This window comes from Eublepharis macularius, chromosome 4 (assembly GCF_028583425.1).
Source record: "Eublepharis macularius isolate TG4126 chromosome 4, MPM_Emac_v1.0, whole genome shotgun sequence".
Classification (NCBI taxonomy): Eukaryota; Metazoa; Chordata; class Lepidosauria; order Squamata; family Eublepharidae; genus Eublepharis; species Eublepharis macularius.
The window spans coordinates 185002436-185021914 of NC_072793.1; the positions used below are offsets into that span (position 1 = coordinate 185002436).

The 19479-nt window shown below is 46.0% G+C and overlaps 1 protein-coding gene across 2 annotated transcripts in view; it reads right to left on the reverse strand.

Moving 5' to 3' along the window:
- The window catches only part of LOC129328453 (zinc finger protein 420-like), a 28369-nt gene extending 10393 nt beyond the window's left edge, over nt 1–17976 (reverse strand). Inside the window, exons 1-3 of one of the 2 annotated variants that reach the window (XM_054977528.1) lie at nt 17893–17976; nt 13679–13808; nt 5175–7328 (exon numbers count right to left, since the gene is read on the reverse strand). In XM_054977528.1, the coding sequence (XP_054833503.1) occupies nt 5175–7328; nt 13679–13808; nt 17893–17973 (2365 nt within the window). In that variant the 5' untranslated portion in view covers nt 17974–17976. Of the gene's footprint in view, nt 1–4957; nt 7329–13678; nt 13809–17892 lie in introns of those variants that run through there. The other variant, XM_054977529.1, reaches the window with a different exon arrangement.
- Between the last annotated feature and the right edge of the window lie 1503 nt (nt 17977–19479).

Consider the following 19479-nt stretch of genomic DNA (forward strand, 5'->3'; position numbering starts at 1 on the left):
CCCCCGACCCAGCCCTGCCTCATTCACACGCCCCAGATCCCTCCCTGCAATCCCGAACTCACCTTCCCCGCAGGCGCGCAGAGGCCAAAGTCTCCCCCCGGCCAAGGGAGAGGCGGCAGAGGAGAGGCCCCGCGGAACTCCATGCCACCAGGATCGCCTTCTCTCTCCGAGGGAAACAAAGCCCCTTCCCCGCCTGGAAGGCGCAGCCTCGCCTCGCTAAGCCTTCTGGGGATGGTAGTTCTCGGGGACTAAAAGACTCCAGACTGGAGTTGAGAACCTGGGGGGGGGGGGTCTTGGTACTTGTGTCCACCTCCACCTGGTGGCCCCTGCGGGAGAGGCCAGCCGGGAAGAGCCTGAAAACAGAAGGCGAAGGGCGGAAGCCTCTCCAGCCCTCCAGGGTCTTTTGCCCGGGGCGCTCCTGCCGGGAACTGCGCCGTTCCAGCCCGGACCCCTGAAGGGGACTGACTGTTTTCCTCCAAGGGCGCAGGAGAGTTGACAAGCCGAAGCCCTGCCTTCCCTCCCCTCGTCTCAGGGGGCTAAAGAGGGTCTTTTCACTGCTCAGAGGGAGAGTTTCGCTTTTTGACTGCAGGGAAGGTGACTTCCTAAAGGGACTAGAGAGAAAAAATATGCTTGAAAAGGAGTGAACGGGAAAGAGAAGGAGGAGGGCCTGGCAGGAGAAAACAGGGAGGAAATTTGCTTGTTCTTTAAAGACCCCTGAATGAGTTTTGTGTAATCAACTTGACATTATTCTTATTAAAAATAAGAACTATGAACAATAAGAATAATCTCTTGAGATGCAGAAGCTTGCTTGGGTTCATACTGGCCGGACTTTACGTATTGCAAAATGCACAAAAAGTACAGAAACAGCCGAGAAGAAGTGTGTTTGTGGTACTCTACACACACCATCTCTCCACCTCTTGCCCCCTCCTCATCAAATGTGTTTATTTCCAGACTTCCCCCCCCAAATATGTTTCACTTTAGAAACACACAGAGATGCCATTTGCATGCAACCCTCCTGTTTTAAATGGCTTTTGTCTGAAGAGGAGTTCTGTGCCAGTCTAAAGCTTGCATCCTGTTTGACACCCCAGATTGTCCTAGGGAACCGGCAAAGCCAAAATCTGCTGGGCCGGATTATCCAGCTGCAGCAAGAGGGCAGATGTGAAACTGTGCCCCACACTGCTGGTACAAGGCTGGTGGGGTAGGGGAGAAGGTGGGTGCCCATCTCATTCTTCCCTTCTCCCTGCCCGAGCTCCAAAAGAGCCCTTCAAACCACCAATAGAAAATAATAGCTAATTAAATTGGAGATTCTATATCCTATATCTACCCTGTATCCTGTATTCTGTATTCATTCTTTCTTTCTCATACCTTCATACTTTATAGTTTTAAATTGTATGAATTATATGAATTATCTGATGTAATTTTAAATTTGTGCGTAAATTGTGATCCGCCCTGAGACTGCTGTCATAGGGAGGGCGGAATATTAATCTAATCAATTAAATTAAATTAAAATTTCTGATTCCTCAGAGCATTGTAGGAAGCGTTTTCTTTTTATGCCATTGAGAAATGAGGTGTGGAACAAAATGCCCTTCAAGATTTTAGTCCACCAAACTGAAAACAAGTAGAGGAAGTACTGGGGGGGGGAACAGAAATTACGGGGTGGAACAGCAGATTTTTTGGACATTTCCAATGAAAAATTAGCAAGCCCCGTCATTTTCTCCAAGGGCATGAAAGCAGGGGCATTCCTAGTGCGCATTCAACTCGGACCCTGAGAGCATTCCCCAAGACCGAGACGGGAGGGCTGAGCCCCCCCCCCCCGTCCCTCCTCTCTCTGCTTCAGGGAACGCCAGTCTGGGAATTCGAGACATTTGCCCTCCAGCGTGAACTCCCTGCCCACCTCCCCAGGAACTCTCCTGACTTGGAAGTGCCAGTCCCTCAAATAAAAAAGTGGAAAGCATTAAAGACACTGATCTGGCACACTTTTATTAACCCTTTCACAACCAAAATGCTTCCAGAACACCAAATAACAGGCCAGAACGAGCACTAAATAAACGCTAGTACCACAAAAACAGTGAGAAGCTCTGCTCGTGGGGGCCTCTTCCGTCCCACAGGGCTTCCCATATTGTTGGTTGAGGCCTTTGATTTTAAATTTGTGCGTAAATTGTGATCCGCCCTCAGCCAGCTGGTGTAGGGAGGGCGGAATATTAATCTAATCAATTAAATTAAAATTCCTGATTCCTCAGAGCTTTGCAGTATGTTGGAGGAAGATGCAACTGGTTTCTTTCAGAATGAGAAAGATCTCTGTTTCATGTAGCGAAGAACCGACAGGAGACGAAATCAGGATCCAAGTCTGACCCTCCTTTTGGGAGGCGAGTGCTTTATTAGGGACTTTCAGGAAGTCCGAGAAAAGAGCAAGACCAAATAAGTCAGTAGAAAAAGTTACAATATTCTAAGACCGTCACAGGCGACTAGGCAAACATGCTGTGGTCAGCCTTTTGTCTTATCTGTGAAGCAAAGCACATTCTTGTAAGTATATTGTGCAGCTCTGTGAAGAATGAAAGGACAGGCTGAGACATACTGAGAAGGGCCCAAGGCTGGGGGGTGCACTGATCACGGTGTGCCTATTGATCAGGACCTGCAGAGTGGGGCTGCCAGGCTGGCTGACGTGCCAGGTCCAGCCCACAGTTTCATAGACACTGCAAATAAGATCTTCAGCAGCCTGCTCGCCTAGCGACTCAAACAAGAACGGGATTTTCTCACCGTCCCATTTGTGGCAAACTAGAACCAGTGGAGTGAAAATTGGTGGAAGGAACATTAACAATTTGAGATACGCAGATGGCAGAAAATAGTGAAGACTTGAAAGGACTACTGATGAAGGTTAAAGGAGAAAGGGCCAAAGCAGGATCGCAGCTGAACATCAAAAAGACTAAAGTAATGACTAGTGAGGAATCTCACAATTTTAAACATGACACTGGGGAAATGGAAATCGTTTCAGATTTTCTATTCCTTGGTTCAATTAATAGGAAAACTGCAATGAAGAAATCAGAAGAAATTTGAGACTTGGAAGAGCAGCTGTGAGGGAAGGAGGAACGATCCGTAAAGATAAAGATGTCTCTCTGGGGACCAAGATCAAGATAACCCAAACGGTGGTATTCCCCATGACCATACCCCATTCAAAGCCCTTCATGGCCTCACCTTCTCGTACCTGTGTGACGGCCTCTCCCCCCATGTTCCCCCAAGGCAGCTTCGCTCACCTGGACTGGGCCTTCTGCAGGGACCGCCCTGCAGTGGGGCAAAATCAACAGCTGCCCGTACACGTGCTTTCTCTGTGGTATCCCCCCACTTTATGGAAAGGCCTGCCTGAGGAGGCAAGGAAAGCTCCCCCTCTCCTGGCTTTCTGCAAATTATGCAAAGGTGAATGATTTTTACCCAGATTACAGGACTGTGTCATAACACATACAGATGTCTTGGTAGGGACGGGGACTACATGCTATGCTACTGGGTACTGCCTGCAGATGTAGCCACTCGCCAACTAGGGAGTTTCCATGCTGCTAAACGTGCCACAGGAAGTAGTTATGCTTTGTTTCCGACAGATTTCATCTCTATGATATATTGTCGAAGGCTTTCCGGGCTGTATTGTCGTGGTCTTGGCATTGTAGTTCCTGATGTTTCGCCAGCAGCTATGGCTGGCATCTTCAGAGATGTAGCACTGAAAGACAGGGATCTCTCAGTGTCACAGAGAAGCCCGGAAGGTTGAAGCAGACCCGGAGGCGGGCAAGCATCCGCTCTTCTCCTCCAAAGAGAACCTCCGGAGGCCAGTGGCCAGTTCAGAAAGCGGCGCTCAGTGGGATTCCCGTTCCAGGAAGCCATGAGTCAAGCGCGGCCAGACCCCTTCTTGCCCACCCGCCCACTCGCCCGCGGGGACAAGGAGTGCCTCCCAAAGCCCGCAGGGCGAGCACAGCCATTCTCGGGGCCCGTAAGGACAAAGGACCCTTCTCGATCAGGCCAGCGGTCCGTCCAGTTGCTCTGAAGGAAATCAGCCCAGGTGGCTTGCAGGGGGAGGATTCAAGTGGGGGGAGCACAGACATCATGCCCGAGCTGCTTCTCTCTCTCCCTGCGCTCCCCCGACCCAGCCCTGCCTCATTCACACGTTTTCTCTCCCCGCCCCAGATCCATCTCTGCAATCCCGAACTCACCTTCCCTGCAGGCACGCAAGGGCCAAAGTCTCCCCCCGGCCAAGGGAGAGGCGGCAGAGGAGAGCCCCCGTGGAACTCCATGCCACCAGGATTGCCTTCTCTCTCCGAGGGGAAAAAAATGTCCCTTCCCCGCCTCGACGGCGCAGACTCACCTCGCTGGTGCTTGCTGCGTCTTCTGGGGATGGTAGTTCTCTGGAACTACCGGACCCCTTCCTTGAAGGGAAGGAGGATCTCAGTGCGGCTTGCTGCGCTGAGATCCTCCTTCCATTCAAAGTCCCCCTCCCTCCTCCAGCTGGTTGGAACGGGGAAGGCTTTGAAGGGAAGGAGGATCTCAGCGCCCCAAGAACGACAAGGCTACCATCATTAATGAAACACAACTTCCTCAAAGGGGCAGAAATGGAGTACACCTCTGTGGACTCAGTGATGCAAATGGATGATGCGGTCCACTACCTTCTGGAGCTCCTCAGCATGCTCAACCCTCCTGACTTCCCAGCTCACAAGCTTCTCCTCAAAGTGAGGGTTCCAGTGATGCTGCTCCAGAACCTCAGCCCACCCAAACTGGTGGTAGGAATTGACTTGAGGGAGGACTGCTTCTCACATGGGCAGTTCGACGTGACCTGCTTCAGAGTGAGCTCACCCAGCAGCCTGGTGATCCCAGCACCTGAGGGAAAACCACCAATGAGTTCTACAAGGAGGTCCTTCAGTAGGAAAAAAAAGGTTGTTCGTATTTTTCACGTTATTTATTGCACTATAATTTTTTCCTTTTAAAAAATCTCTTCAATAAATGTTCCATGCTTCACTTTATTCAAACAACTTTGTGAAGCTCAGGTACTATGCTATTATACTACAAAACCAACAACAAAAAAAGCCCACAAACCAAAAAATGTTACATACCCATGAGTATTATAACTGGATTTAAAGCAGTTAAATACTGTAGCGAGGGACGGGTATCCAGCTAGTTTCAGTAATAACCATATCCACCCCCCAAGTGAATCTTTTGATGCTCAGATAGGAGGCCATTCTGTGAAAAGCTCTTACCACACTCCAAACATTTATATGGCTTCTCCCCTGTGTGAACCCTTTGATGCGCAGCTAAGCGATAATTCCAAGAGAAGCTCTTTCCACACTCCAAGCATTTATATGGCTTCTCCCCTGTGTGAATCCTTTGATGCTCAGTTAGGCTGTTATTGGAGGAAAAGCTCTTTTCACACTCTGAGCATTTATATGGCTTCTCCCCTGTGCAAATTCTTTGATGCACAGTTAGGAGGCCACTCCTAGAAAAGCTCTTTCCACACTCCAAGCATTTATATGGCTTCTCTCCTGTGTGAATTCTTTGATGCGCAGTTAGATTATCACTGCGAGAAAAGCTCTTTCCACACTCCAAGCATTTATAGGGCTTCTCCCCTGTGTGAATTCTTTGATGCACAGTTAGGAGGCCACTCCGAGAAAAGCTCTTTCCACACTCCAAGCATTTATATGGCTTTTCCCCTGTGTGACTCCTTTGATGCACAGTTAAACTACTATTGTAGGAGAAGCTCTTTTCACATTGCAAGCATTTAAATGGCTTCTCCCTTGTATGAATCCTTTGAGGATCAGTTAGGTGACCATTTTGAGAAAAACTCTTTTCACACTCCAAGCATTTATACAGCTTCTCCCCCGTGTAAATTCTTTGATATTTAATGAGGTTACTAGTCTCAGAGAAGCTCTTTCCACACTCCAAACATTTATATGGCTTCCCCCCTGTGTGAATCCTTTGATGTGCAATTAAGTAGTGATTCTGAGAAAAACTCCTTCCACATTCCAAGCATTTATACAGCTTTTCTCCCATATGAATCCTTTGATGCACAGTTAGTGTACTAGTGTCAGAAAAGCTCTTTCCACACTCCAAGCATTTATATGGCTTCTCACCTGTGTGAATCTTTCGATGCAGAGTTAGGCTGCCACGCTGAGAAAAGCTCTTTCCACACTCCAAGCATTTATATGGTTTCTCCCCTGTGTGAATCCTTTGATGCTCAGTTAGGTAGCCATTACGGCAAAAGCTCTTTCCACACTCCAAGCATTTATATGGCTTTTCCCCTGTGTGAATCCTTTGATGTTTAGTTAGGGAACTACTGCAAGAGAAGCTCTTTCCACACTCCAGACATTTATATGGCTTTTCTCCAGTGTGAACCCTTTGATGTTTAGTTAGGGAACTACTGCAAGAGAAGCTCTTTCCACACTCCAAGCATTTATATGGCTTCTCCCCTGTGTGAATTCTTTGATGCGCCGTTAGGAAGCCATTCCGAGAAAAAGTCTTTCCACACTCCAAACATTTATACGGCTTCTCCCCAGTGTGAATCCTTTGATGTGCTTTTAGGGTGCTATTGCAGTAAAAGCTCTTTCCACACTCCAAGCATTTATATGGCTTCTCCCCTGTGTGAATCCTTTGATGTGCAGTTAGGCTGCCATTCTGAGAAAAGCTCTTTCCACACTCCAAGCATTTAAACGGTTTCTCCCCTGTGTGAATCCTTTGATGTGCTTTTAGGCTGCTATTGAAGTAAAAGCTCTTTCCACACACCAAGCATTTATACAGCTTTCCCCCTGTGTGAATTCTTTGATGTTTAGTTAAGGAACTACTGTAAGAGAAGCTCTTTCCACACTCCAAACATTTATATGGCTTCTCCCCAGTGTGAATTCTTTGATGTTTAGTTAGGGTACCAGTCTCAGAGAAGCGCTTTCCACACTCCAAGCATTTATACGGCTTCTCCCTTGTGTGAATCCTTTGATGTGCTTTTAGGCTGCTATTGTAGTAAAAGCTCTTTCCACACTCCAAGCATTTATGTCTTTTTTGCTGTGTTTTAACTTTCTGATATTTTTTCAGACTGAATTTGCAGCTGAACTTTTCCTCCATCACGGGACCCTTCTGCCTCCTCGTTCTCATCTGCGTTTCATCTTGGACTGGGGCCTCCTGCATCTTCCTGCTCTGACAGGCAACCAATCCCTTCCACTGCTTCTGCGTCACTTCCATTTTCCATCTGCATTGCCTATCTTGTACCAACTGATTTCCAGATTTCACTTCCGTATGAAGGTCTTCCTCCCTTTCCACAGTAACTCTTCCTGGTTCCTTCTCACTTGGCATCTCTCTCCTATCTGCAACTCAAAAAGAGAGAGAGAGGAGTCAATGAGGATGCAAGGGAAAAAATACGAATTAGTGGGTGCAGTCAGTAGTGAAAAGCATTTTCTTCAGTGAGAGGCAGGAACCTGGAAAAACTCCAGCAATATCTAACCATGGTTGTCTTTGAAAGGGATAAGGTTTGTCTTTTTTTTGGTATCGATTTAGGATGCACACAGAAACAGAATGGCTAAAGAAATGCCATTTTAACTGATATTTTTTGTTTACCTGAAAGGAAAAAACAATGGAAAGAGTTAAATCCAGAGTCTGGAGCCAGGGGCAGACAAGACAGGTCTTTCCACATACCTGCAAGAAACTCAAGTTTGCAGAAGAAGCTGAAATACTAAGAAGAAATACATTGCTAGGATGGGGGACGAGTGGGGAGGTATAAGAAAATAATGTCCTCAGTCCTGTTGCTAGGAAACCTCACAGTATTGCCAGCCTTCCTGCCTTGCTTGCCATCACACAGAACCGCAGTGACTGGGCACAGTTGTTTCCCCAGCTGGTTTAGTGTTTGAGAAACAACTCGTCAGGGTCTGTAGCAACCACCGGGTTACTTGAGACCACACAATTTAGATGACTCACTCAGGACTGGCTGCTAGCTACTAGTCAACAGCAGACACCTGAAGACTGCATACAACTCACCCATATAACAGCATATTTATATAACTCACCCAGCCGGGATAAGGAGCAGAGCATGTGGCAATGACCACCCTCTTCAACCTACCGTAATAAGCCACTGAACAGGCAACAGTGCCCACCCTGTCTTCACCCTGCCAAAGTTAGGAGCCAAGCATGCAGCAATGCCAGCCCCCCCCCCCTTCAACCTGCCAGAATCAGAAGCAGAGCAGGTGGCAATGGCCACACCCCTTTCACCCAGCTGGGATCAGGAGCAGAGCAGGTAGAAAAGCCCCCACCCACCTTCACCTCTCAAGATCATGCATGGAGCAGGAGGCAATTTCCGGACCCCCCCCCACCTTCACCCAGCTGGGATCAAGCTCGGAGCAGGTGGCAATGCCTGCCTGCCCACCCTCCCCTTTCTAAAGCCCGTTGTATTTTTCCCCCACAATGGGCTTTGTTGCTAGTTTATAATAATTAATAAACACTGATATTCAACAGATATCAAAATGAGCTGTTCAAACTATACCAATAAATCTCATGTGGCTGTTTGAGTCTTCTTATCTCTGTTTTAAAACCAGACCAGGATCAAGCAAATACATTTTTATGAAAGAAAAAAAATGAAATAAAGATTCTATGATATTGAATGTCAATTCATTTTTCAGTGCAATCCATTCTTCAAACCACAGATGGACAAAACAAACAAAAAGATGAAAAACTAGAAAAAAACCTATCAAGTCTTTCTTCAAGCCAGGGTGGTAGTAGAGTTCTATTTATGGATCTGACGAAAATGAGAAGGCGTAATACAATTCTAACCTGCAGGGGGCAATAGGATTCAATTTGTAATTTTTCAGTGTTCTTATTTTTGCTTTCAACTTAAAACAAAAAAGACAGGGGAAAACAATTCCTACAGAGCTTTTTAGAATAGGACAGCTTTATAACTTTGAAGCCTTTGTATAATATAGTTCAATCAATAATAAAATGCCTTGGAAGAAATATTTTTGTAATCCGAAAGCAGGGCAGGTTTATTATGAGTTAGTCTGGTAAGCCAAAGAATTTAGTGTCCATTATATTCTCTCAATTCTTCTTAGAAGAAAGCAAGAAATCAAAAAAGGGAAGATAATATCCAAATTTTGGCAAAGTTCCTTTAATAGCCAATATCAGATGGGTAGGCAAACAATCTTCATACTGAAATCTTTGTCCAAATAAGATCCACGGAATATTTTGAGCACAAAACCAAAAATATAGTTTTAAGATCAGCGTCCAAATTATATTTGAAAATCCAAAGTCCAAATAAAACATAAGCAAATGTGTTTTATGAAGAGTTGTACATTATACTGGCTCTCTTTCTTCATGTAAAAAAAAGTCCTGTTTTTTTTTTAGTTTTGAGTCAAAGTTATGTGTAAAGTTTATAAAAAAAGAGAAAGGGAGGGGGGGAAGCAATCATAATACAGTCCAGAAAAATATCATCTAGTACTTGCAAATAGTCCTTGGCAAAATTACTCAATCTGCGGCTGGCCTTAGTCTGTTTCTGCAATAATGGTTGCTGCATCTTCGGGACACAGAGGAATCTTGAGCTCTCTAGTTAAAAAGAGCCCCCAGCTCCCCCGATCGACTCCACTCCTGCTATGCATAAGCTGGTGGGTTGCCTAACAGTAAGGAAACGGGCCCTGGCAATGGGCCCAGGAAACAGAGCTGGCACAAGATCCCACAAAAGTGCATCTCTCCGTCAGTCGCCATGTTGATCGCCCCAAGTTTCAGACTGGGACCTGAGAGACCCAGTTCATATCTCCATTTTGCCAGAGTAGCTCACCGGTTCACACTCACTAAGCCAAACCTACCACACAGGGTTGTTGTGAGGATAAAACGGAAGAGAACTGTCTAAGCTGCTTTCAGTCCCTATTTGGGAGAAAAGTGGAGTATAAATGAAGTAACTACATTTCTAAAATGTATGAACTTGCATTGAAATTTCAGATGGAAGAAGAATGTGTTAAAGATTGTCTGATAAAATGGGCTAAAATTGTTTGGTATAATATACAAATGGACCAGTGGGAAAATATGCAGGTAAAGGGGTCAAATTAACTTTGAGTTCCATAATTTTATAAAATGAAGAATAGGTCGTATATGTCTCCATATAAATTACCAAAAAAGGGTAAGGGCATGTCAAAGAATTGCTGGAAACGTGATCAACATGAAGGAACATTTTATCGCTTTTGATGGAGTTGTCATAGATCTAAAAAATTTGGCCACAAATTCATACAATAACACAGAACATTTTGAAGATCAATATACGATTTAAGCCAGAAGCCTTCTTGTTGTGTCTAATGGACAAATATTGGGAAAATAAATATGGTTTCTTATTTTTATATATGGCCACAGCAGCAAGGCTTTTATTTGTGCAAAAAAGGGAAAAGTACAGTTCCGCCTTCAATGGATGACTAGATTATGAAAATGATGGGAGTTAGCTGAGCAGGCAAAATTTTTACAGCTTTGATCAGGGACAAAACATTGTCTCCATTCATAACAAATAAACCCCTGATTGATTTTCCGCGTGAAACTGATCGTATGTGGATTTGATTTCTAAAACATAAATTTGGGGAAATTAAATAAAGGGGGGATATGGAAGAGGTAAATTTCTGAGGTATTGAGACTACAAGTATAGTGTGTGTAAGGATTATTAAAGGTGTTGCAGAGAAAATGATTTCTTACGTAAGTATTATTTTTCTTTATTTCTTTTCTCTGTTTTCTGTCATTTTCCCCTTTCTTTCTCTTTTTCTTTTTCTGTATTTCTGTTTTCTCACTTTTTTCTTTTCTCCCTTTTTAATGGGATTTTAAATTTGCCAAAAAATGTACAAAATTTAGCTGAATGTTTAGGGCACTTAAAAAGGTATGTTGGCTGGTGGGTGGGAAGGAGAGAAGGAAGCAAGAAAAAGTGAGGATATTGGGGGGGGGGCTCAAGGAAGGAAAGAGGAAATCGTGTGGGGCAGGAGATATAGTGGAAAATGAGGTCCCTCCCAAAAACTTCGCTGAACACAAAAGAAATTGGAACACCCTGCACCACGCAATCCCCAGGCACTTGCTTCAGGATAATGCTGGGGCTTGCGGAACCAAAAATGAAGGGAATCGGACCGTTCTGGCAGAGATGAGCTCTACGACAACCCTCTGCTATTTGTAACAGAAGAAGTTTATTTACAAGCACCCAGGGAAGTGCCAGAAAAACAGACACAGAGTGTGGAAAATACCCCCTCTGTGAAAAAACACAAGGGGCTTAACCAGTTCCCTGAATTGTCAGTGCCTGTGTGGGGTAGTGGTTAGAATGTTGGACTGGGATCGACGAGATCTGGGTTCAAATCTGCACTCTGCCACAGAAAGTCACTAGTTGGCTTTGGACGAGTCACATGTTGTCAGGCAGAACTACCAAGGTTCTAACATGGATGAAGTGGAAGGGGATAGAACAAGGTAAGCCATTTTGTTTCCCCATAGACAAAAAAGGACACAAAGAAAGAGAGCGTGGGAAATATCTCCATTATAAAACAAAAGAGGGTTTAAGAACATCCCTGAGGTATTGGAGTTTAGTGGGTAAAGTGTCCCCTGGGTCCCGAATTTATAGCTTCCCTGGCAACTCTGGGAAGACGTCTGGAAAGACACTGGCAAAAAACACACATGGAAACTGATAGAACATACTACAGAACCTGGCGGAGGACCTATGAAGCGGAAATGAAAGCGTCAAAGAAACGTTATTTTCTCGGCAACCATTGCCTCAGTGAGTTCACAACCATCCCCAACTATTTAAAATGTCCAGACACCTTCTAAATCTGAACCTTTACAGTCCCAAGAACAGACAATCAGCTGCGAGGCCTTTGCTAAGATAAAATAGCACAAATACACTCGGATCTAGATGCTTGCTGCAATGCAGACAAGATGGAAGAAACTATTACTGCACCACGTGGCTTACATTTGGACGCCTTGAACAGATTACAATGACAGATCTTAACAGGACATCTACGAAAACCACTACTTGTGTACTTGACCCTTGCGCATCTTGGCTGTTAAAATTAAGTGAGGACCACATGAGTGAGCCACTGAGGCTAACCTTCCCCCAGACGCTCAAACAGGTGGGTATCCGTCTGCTAATTAAAAAACCATCCCAAGACAAAACTGATGTGGCCTATTATCACCCAGTCCCTAACCTGTCTTTCTGGGGAAAGTGATTGAGAGGGCAGTAGCTGACCAACGCCAGATCTTCTTGGAAAACTCTAGCGCTCTAGACCCTTTTCAGTCTAGATTCAGACCAGGGCATGGGACGGAAACAGCACTAGTAGCATTAGTGGATGATCTCCGTCTGAATGTAGATAAAGGCCACGCCTCCTTACTGCTCCTCCTGGATTATCTGCACTGCAGCCTTTGACACAGTAGACCACGCCATCCAGTTGGACTGGTTTAAATAGTTTCTCATGGAACAGACTCAAAGGGCAGCTGTCGAAAATAGCTGTCACCAGAATGGGAACTATCTTGCAGGGTGCAATCTTATCTCCCATGTTATTCAACCTCTACATAAAGCCTCTAGGAGAACTCATTCACAGCTATGGAGTCGGATGTCACCAATATGCAGATGACACCCAACTCTATATTTTGCTGTCTCTGCTGAAACAGAACATAAATCAGTTCTAGGACTGACATTAGACACCATGAAGCAGAGGTAGTACAAAGGACATAGGAGTAGGTATTTAAAGCAACAGATAATACGTAAGGCAACCTAGTGGTGAAGTCTATGATCCCTATCTCATGGGTGAAGCATCTGAGACCCCCTCCCCACAATACAGCCCTCCTAGCTGAGCAAACAGCCCTTTCTGAATAACTCGGTTTTTCCATCGTTTGTGGAAAGCCAGGAGAGTGGGGGCTCTCCAGACCTCCTCAGGCAGGCCGTTACACAGGGTAGGGGCACACAAGAGAAAGCCTGTTACTTATTATTACTTATTGTTGTTATTATGCTGGAGGTGGGTGGGTGGGAACATTCTTAGTAGCAGCTGAAAGAAATCTTTGCCTGGAACAGGGTTTTCTAGGCTGAGTTGACGAGAAAACAGCCCCCTTCCTCCCCCCCCCCACATTCACTCTAATACTGTGCAATACCAGATTCGGGGGGGGGCACAAATCTGCACACCTCCGTGGGCTGTTACTGTCCTGTGCCTTGCAGCCTCACCTGGTCTGGGCTCCTCAGGAGTAGGAATACCAGGTTACTGATACTGATTGTACTAATCTCCCCCTGTGGAATCTGCCCTGAGTCTCAGTGAGAAAGGTGGAGTATAAATGACACAAACAAACACAAACAAATAAATAAAAGACATACATATCAATGCCAGTGCTGTCTAGTGTTTGGAGCGTGCCAGTTTTGAGTACTCAGCAAGACTCTGCCCTAGAATCTGAACACAGAAAGGCCAGAGAAGGAAACAGGAGGTGCAGGGTTTGGCTAGCGTGAACCTAACCGAGTGTTGTCCATCTCTTCTGAACAGGGCTCTCTTCAGCAACAGATTTCTCTTTACAGAATGAGTGTGTCTAATGCTTTCATTCACAGGGGATATAGATTCCCCAGGTGCGGGACATCTGTTTCTTCGTCTTCGGCAAAGGAAAGGGTGTTCTGAAAACAAAGAGGGCCAAAGGAAGGTAACACCCCATCACTTATCTTCCACGTTCACAATACAAGGGAAAAGACCCTTACCCAGGGAGGCCAGGGTCTGGTAATTTTCCTCCATCACCTCCCAGTAGAGTTTTCTTTGGCCTGGATCCAGCAGATCCCATTCCTCCTCCGTGAAGAACACGGCCACCTCCTCAAAGGACACAGGGGAGCTCTGAAAGAAGAAAAGATTTCCCACCTGTTCATTTATTCCTGTCCATGAGCACTCAAGAAAGAAAGAAGACTCCCATTGGCCAGTCAACGGATTCAAAGAATGCAATACTTTAAACCAGTGGCAAGAAATTTGGACCGCATCTGGTCTTGCAATCTCCAAGATCAGATGTATAAACCCTGTTCAGATTTTTGAATCCCAAAACATATCAATTGTACAATGAGATCTTTGACTCTGGTTTCTTGCCAGTCTTGCCATATAATGATTCTATTACTGTGATTTCAAAAGCTGCAGGCACCGCACTCAATGTGCCTGTTTGCAACCCATTTGCAGATGCTAAGATATTAACGGTCATTGCAGTTAAATGGTTGCTTCAACTCTGGGACACGTGAACTCTGGTAGGGTTCATATGAGGCAGGCAAGAGTGTGAGACTCTCAGACTGGGTGCTGAGCTGATTGCCTTAAATAGGAAGAGCTTTGATCAAGATTCTGTTCTCTCACATGATGCTGAAAACACTGTAGACAAAAAATACTAGATATTCATTTTTGCAACATTCTGGCAATGTGGCTTTTTTTTGAAGTGGATTAGAATTTTTTATTCATCTTCCAGATCTAAGTTACTGACTAACTTTCCCCCAACCCTAGAAATATTAAGCTTATGATTTTGCTCAATGGCAACCAGTTGATTGCTGATATACCTTTGGATCTGGAGAGATGAGCAATTTTCAACTAGTCCTTATGGGGTAAAGTAAATATACGCAAAATGAATACACAAAATGGAATTCCATTTCATATACTTTCCAGGCATAATCAGAAAACTCAATACTCAATTTTCTGATATTCATGTGGGGGGCTCGTAACCACCTTGGATTTCTCTAAAAGGGGTGCCACTTGCATTTAACGGAGGAGGATTAACTCTCCTGATCTTAGTTTACTTGTTAACTTGTACTAATTATTGAGATTCCTCCTTCCATGTGAATCATTCATCTTAAGTCCTTTTGGAGGTTACATGTCTGTCCCCCTTCTTTCAATGGAGTGTGTATATCACTGAAATGCCAGTTTGACACATTTTCACATACAAAATTAACATTATTGGCCAATCCAGATTTAAAAATTGGGATCAACTGATAGGCTGTGATGATGAGTTTGTGTCTCCCATCCAAAAAAACATACAAACATAGAGCTGAAAGGGACACCCAAGGGACATCTAGTCTGGCAATGCCCGCCCCCGCCTTCACCCAGCTGGTATTAGGAGCAGAGCAGGTGACAATGCCCATATGTGGCGAGAGAGGGGTATATTTTATTAAAAACCTGACTAAAGCTGTTACAAGAAAAACACAAAGACAGAAAAGAAATTGTCATGTTTACATTTCTCACATACATCAACACAAAACATTGCCAACAATTAAAAAAAACCCAAACTATTAAATCTGTACCAGGAGAAACTATTAAATCTTAAATCTGTATCAGGGAAAAAAGCCCATCCAATACGGTCCCTAACAAACCCAGGGCCTATTCTCCCCAGTCCAGGGTTTGCAAATGTAAAACTCACAGACATTTGAAAACAAGATATAGAGCAGAAACAAAGCTCTACAAATAACAATATACAACATATTAAACAGTGCAGAAATTACCCAGCAGGAAGGAACTTACAGCGACAGACAGTATGCAGCACCTCTCCGAGCCATTTCCTCACAGCACAGCCCTCCCACCTGCGTAAAAAAACCCACCTGCCTAATTCAGTTTTGCATTTTGTATGAAAATCAGGAGGGTGGGGGCTTTCCTGACCTCCCCAGGCAGGCTGTTCCACCAGGCAGGGGCCAACACAGGGAATGTGCAGCTTTGGGCAGTCCTCGATTTTGCCCATACGCAGGGTGGCACCTACAGAAGGCCCTGCTTGGATGAGCGAAGTTGCCATGACGGAGCGTAGGGAGAGAGCCAGCCCCATAGATATGAGGGGTGAAGCCAAGCAGGACTTTGTAAGTGATCGGCAAAAGCTTGAATTGAACTGGGTAACTGATGGGAAGCCAATGGAGTGACGGCAGAACTCAGCGCTGCTGCTAGAGAAGCAAGTAACTGCGTCTGCAAAAAGGCCTTCTCTCCACTCGGACTAGCCTGGAAGATGGACCCTATCTTGGCGCAACCGATCCGGCCACCTGGATTCATGCCGCAGCCACATCGAGACTGGACTACTGTAATGCACTCTACACAGGTTTCCCCTCAAAGCTGACTCGGAGACTCCAGCAGGCGCAGAACGCAGCAGCTCGTTTACTCTCAGGCGCGAGATGGAACACGCCTGTCACTCCCTTCCTACAGCCACTCCATCGGCTTCCCACCAGGTACCAGGCCCACTTCACGGTCACATTCACACGGTCACATTCAAAGCCCTTCACGGCCTCAGCCTCTCTGCCTATGTTCCGCCAAGGCAGCTTCGCTCACCTGGGCAGGGCCTTCTGCAGAGATTGCCCTGCAGTGGGGCAAAATCAACAGCTGCCCATACAAGTCCTTTATCTTTATGGAACGGCCTGCCTGAGGATGTAGGCAAAGCTCCCCCCTCTCCTGGCCTTCTGCATACAATGCAAAAGCGAATTATTTTTACCCAGATTACAGGACTGTGTCATAAGAAATAACTCATGCAGATTCCTTGGTAGTAACCGGAGCTGCATGCTATGCTGTTGGGTACTGCCTGCTGATGTAGATACTCACCGACTAGGGAGTTTCCATGCTGCTAAACATGCCATAGAAATTTGCAGATAAGATTTTGTCTCTCTACTTGGGTTTCTGCTCGTTTTCCAAATTTCTGGAGCCATACCATATTTTATCTGTTTCACTGAATCTAATGGTTTTTCATTATTTTATTTTGCTCAATGAATGTCTCAGCTGTTGATTATATTTCACTTTCACGGAGAGAGTGGTGGGCTATAAATAAAACTAGTACCAAGAGCAAAGACAACAGCAACAGTCGCTGAGCTGGGGTGTTATTCTTGTCTATAATAATAAACTGAAAGGACCCTCGAAATGGGCCACCAGCAACAGGCTGAAGGTGGGCGATGCCTTTTTAGCAAGGAAGGGAATCGCCCCGTCCGGACCCACAATTGCCCCGGCACACCCCTCTGCTCTTTCTTTAAAAAAAAATATATATATATTGCTAATACTTATTCTCCATACAATGATTAAATAGAATTTCTACAATGTAAAATACAACTAACAAATTACAAAATTTTATACTTTTAAAATTCCCAGTTTCAAAATTACAACATTCCAAAATTTTCAAACTGTCAGACTTTCCTAATTACAAAAGTTCTGAGAGTTGATAACTAGTATATAACTATGAAAAAGTTTGCAAAGTGATGAAATACAGAAATTTACAAATATTTTAAACATATTCTAAAACCTGAAAGAACTTTAGACCTGGATGAGACCTGTTACTTTCTAGATACTCAAAAAACGGAAACCACTTCTCCACAAAATGTGTACTATATAGAAAATGCTCTGCCTGATAAATCTTATCAGTCAATTTTTCAGAGATAAAATGATCCCAAATTTTTGTGAGCCAATTTTCAATCATCAGGGCTTGCTTAGACTTCCATAAAGTCACAATGGCACTCTTTGCCGCAACCAATAGGGTTGCTATAAGGTCTCTACGTACCAAAGGAATATGGACCGGGTTTGTTTCCCATTGATCAAGGAAAATGATTTCTGGTGACAAAGGAATGGAATAGCCTGTCATTATTTGGATTTCTTTAACTGCTCTTTCGCAAGGGCGGTTTACTCCCGAGAAGCCCGGAAGGTGGAGGCAGCGTGGGGTGGGGATATCCTGCCCTCTCCGAGCCAAACCTTCGGACGCGACGCTCTGCACGGAAAAAGGAGCAGCAGGAGCAAAAGGCGCCCAGACCCCTCCTCGCAGGGACAAGGAGCGCCTTCCAAAGCCCGCAGGGCGAGGGCAGCCATTCTCGGGGCCCCTAAGGACAAAGGACCCGTCCGGATCAGGCCAGAGCTCCCTCCAGCTGCTCAAAAGGAAATCAGCCTCCCATTCACACGTGTTTTCTCCCCCGCCCCAGATCCCTCCGTGCAATCCCGAACTCACCTTCCCCGCAGGCGCGCCGAGGCCAAAGTCTCCCCCCGGCCAAGGGAGAGGCGGCAGAGGAGAGGCCCCGCGGAACTCCATGCCACCAGGATCGCCTTCTCCTTCCGGAGGGGAAACAAAGCCCCGTCCCCGCCTCGAAGGCGCAGGCTCGCCTCGCTGGTGCTCGCGGAGCCTTCTGGGGATGGTAGTTCTCTGGGACTCCAAACTGGAGCTGGGAACGTGGAAGAGGAGGTTATTTGGTACCTCTGTCCTCCTTCACCTGATGTCCCGCCGCAGGAGAGGCCAGTTGGAGAGAGCCTGAAGAGGGACAGAGGAGTTAGCGGCGTTAGTCTGTCGTGGCAAAATAGTAGCGTCCAGTCGCACTTTTAAGACTAACCAAGTATATTGTATGTAACATACGCTTCCGAGAACCACAGCTCTCTTTGTCAGATGCAGGGAGGGAATGAAGAAAATGGCCAGCGATATATAGGTGGGGAGGGGAGGGGGCAGGCAGTGAGGGTCGTGTAGTTGCAAATAGGTTGCAGCAGTCAAGAAAGAGGTGGAAGGTGCATTCCAGGCTGGGTGTGACCCCCTCCCCTCCATAGCTGAATCGGAATGGGATGCCTGAAAAGCCAGAGGGGAGGGGTCACACCCAGCCTGGTTTGCGCATGGCACCTCTTTCATGACTTTTGCCAGGCAGGCAATGGCAAACCACCTCTGATAGTCTCTTGCCATGAAGTTAGAAAACTATGAGACTACAGCCTCTGTGGGTAAGGATTGCCCTCCCCCCCCCCGTATCATGAGTACTATTGAAAAGGAATTCCTGTCAGTCATCTAAGCCCTGCTGTGCTAGGAGGAACCCTTCTTAGGGGGTCAGTCTAGATGCTCTCAGGTGCCTTGGTGCCAGCTGTTTCCTGGATCCTTGTCAAAGCAACTTTTTGCTTCCCAACAAGGAAAGTCACCTTTCCCCTCCTCCTTCCCTCCCAGGCCACAAGGCCCCATAGCCACAGGACAGGCCTTTTTATGCTGTTGCCACCCCCCTCAGAACAGCCCCTCCTGCACTGCCTGCTTGTCGGGAATGCCGTGGGCCACGAGGGCACACGCGTGCCTTTGAGCCCGCCCAAAGGAGTCATTCCACTACTTCTGTGGGCACAGCTCCCTCTTTGTAAGGTGGCCCAGGGCAGAGACCCCTTCTGCTGCCACGCGCCAGTAGGCACAGAGGCTTGAGGTGGCGGAGCTGCCCTCGGCAGTGGCAAGGGACGCTCTGGACTCATTCCCCACCATCCGTCCAGCAGCCCCCTCTCTGTCTCGGTCCGGTCAGGCTGTCAGAAGTGAGCTGTGGCTCACGAAAGGTCATCCCCTACCACTAATTTTGTTAGTCTTATAGGTGTCACTGGACTCTTGCTCTTTTCCACTGCTACAGACAGACTAACATGGCTACCCATCTTGATCAGTTTTATCATTTGAGCATCCAGGGAGAATTCAGACTTGTTTTGAACTAAAACCCATTATTTGTCTTTTTTGCCCTCCAGGGTATCCATAAAACTCTCCTCCAGCCCCACATTTCAAATGAATCAATGTTCTTCCTGTCAGCTTTCTTTACTATCC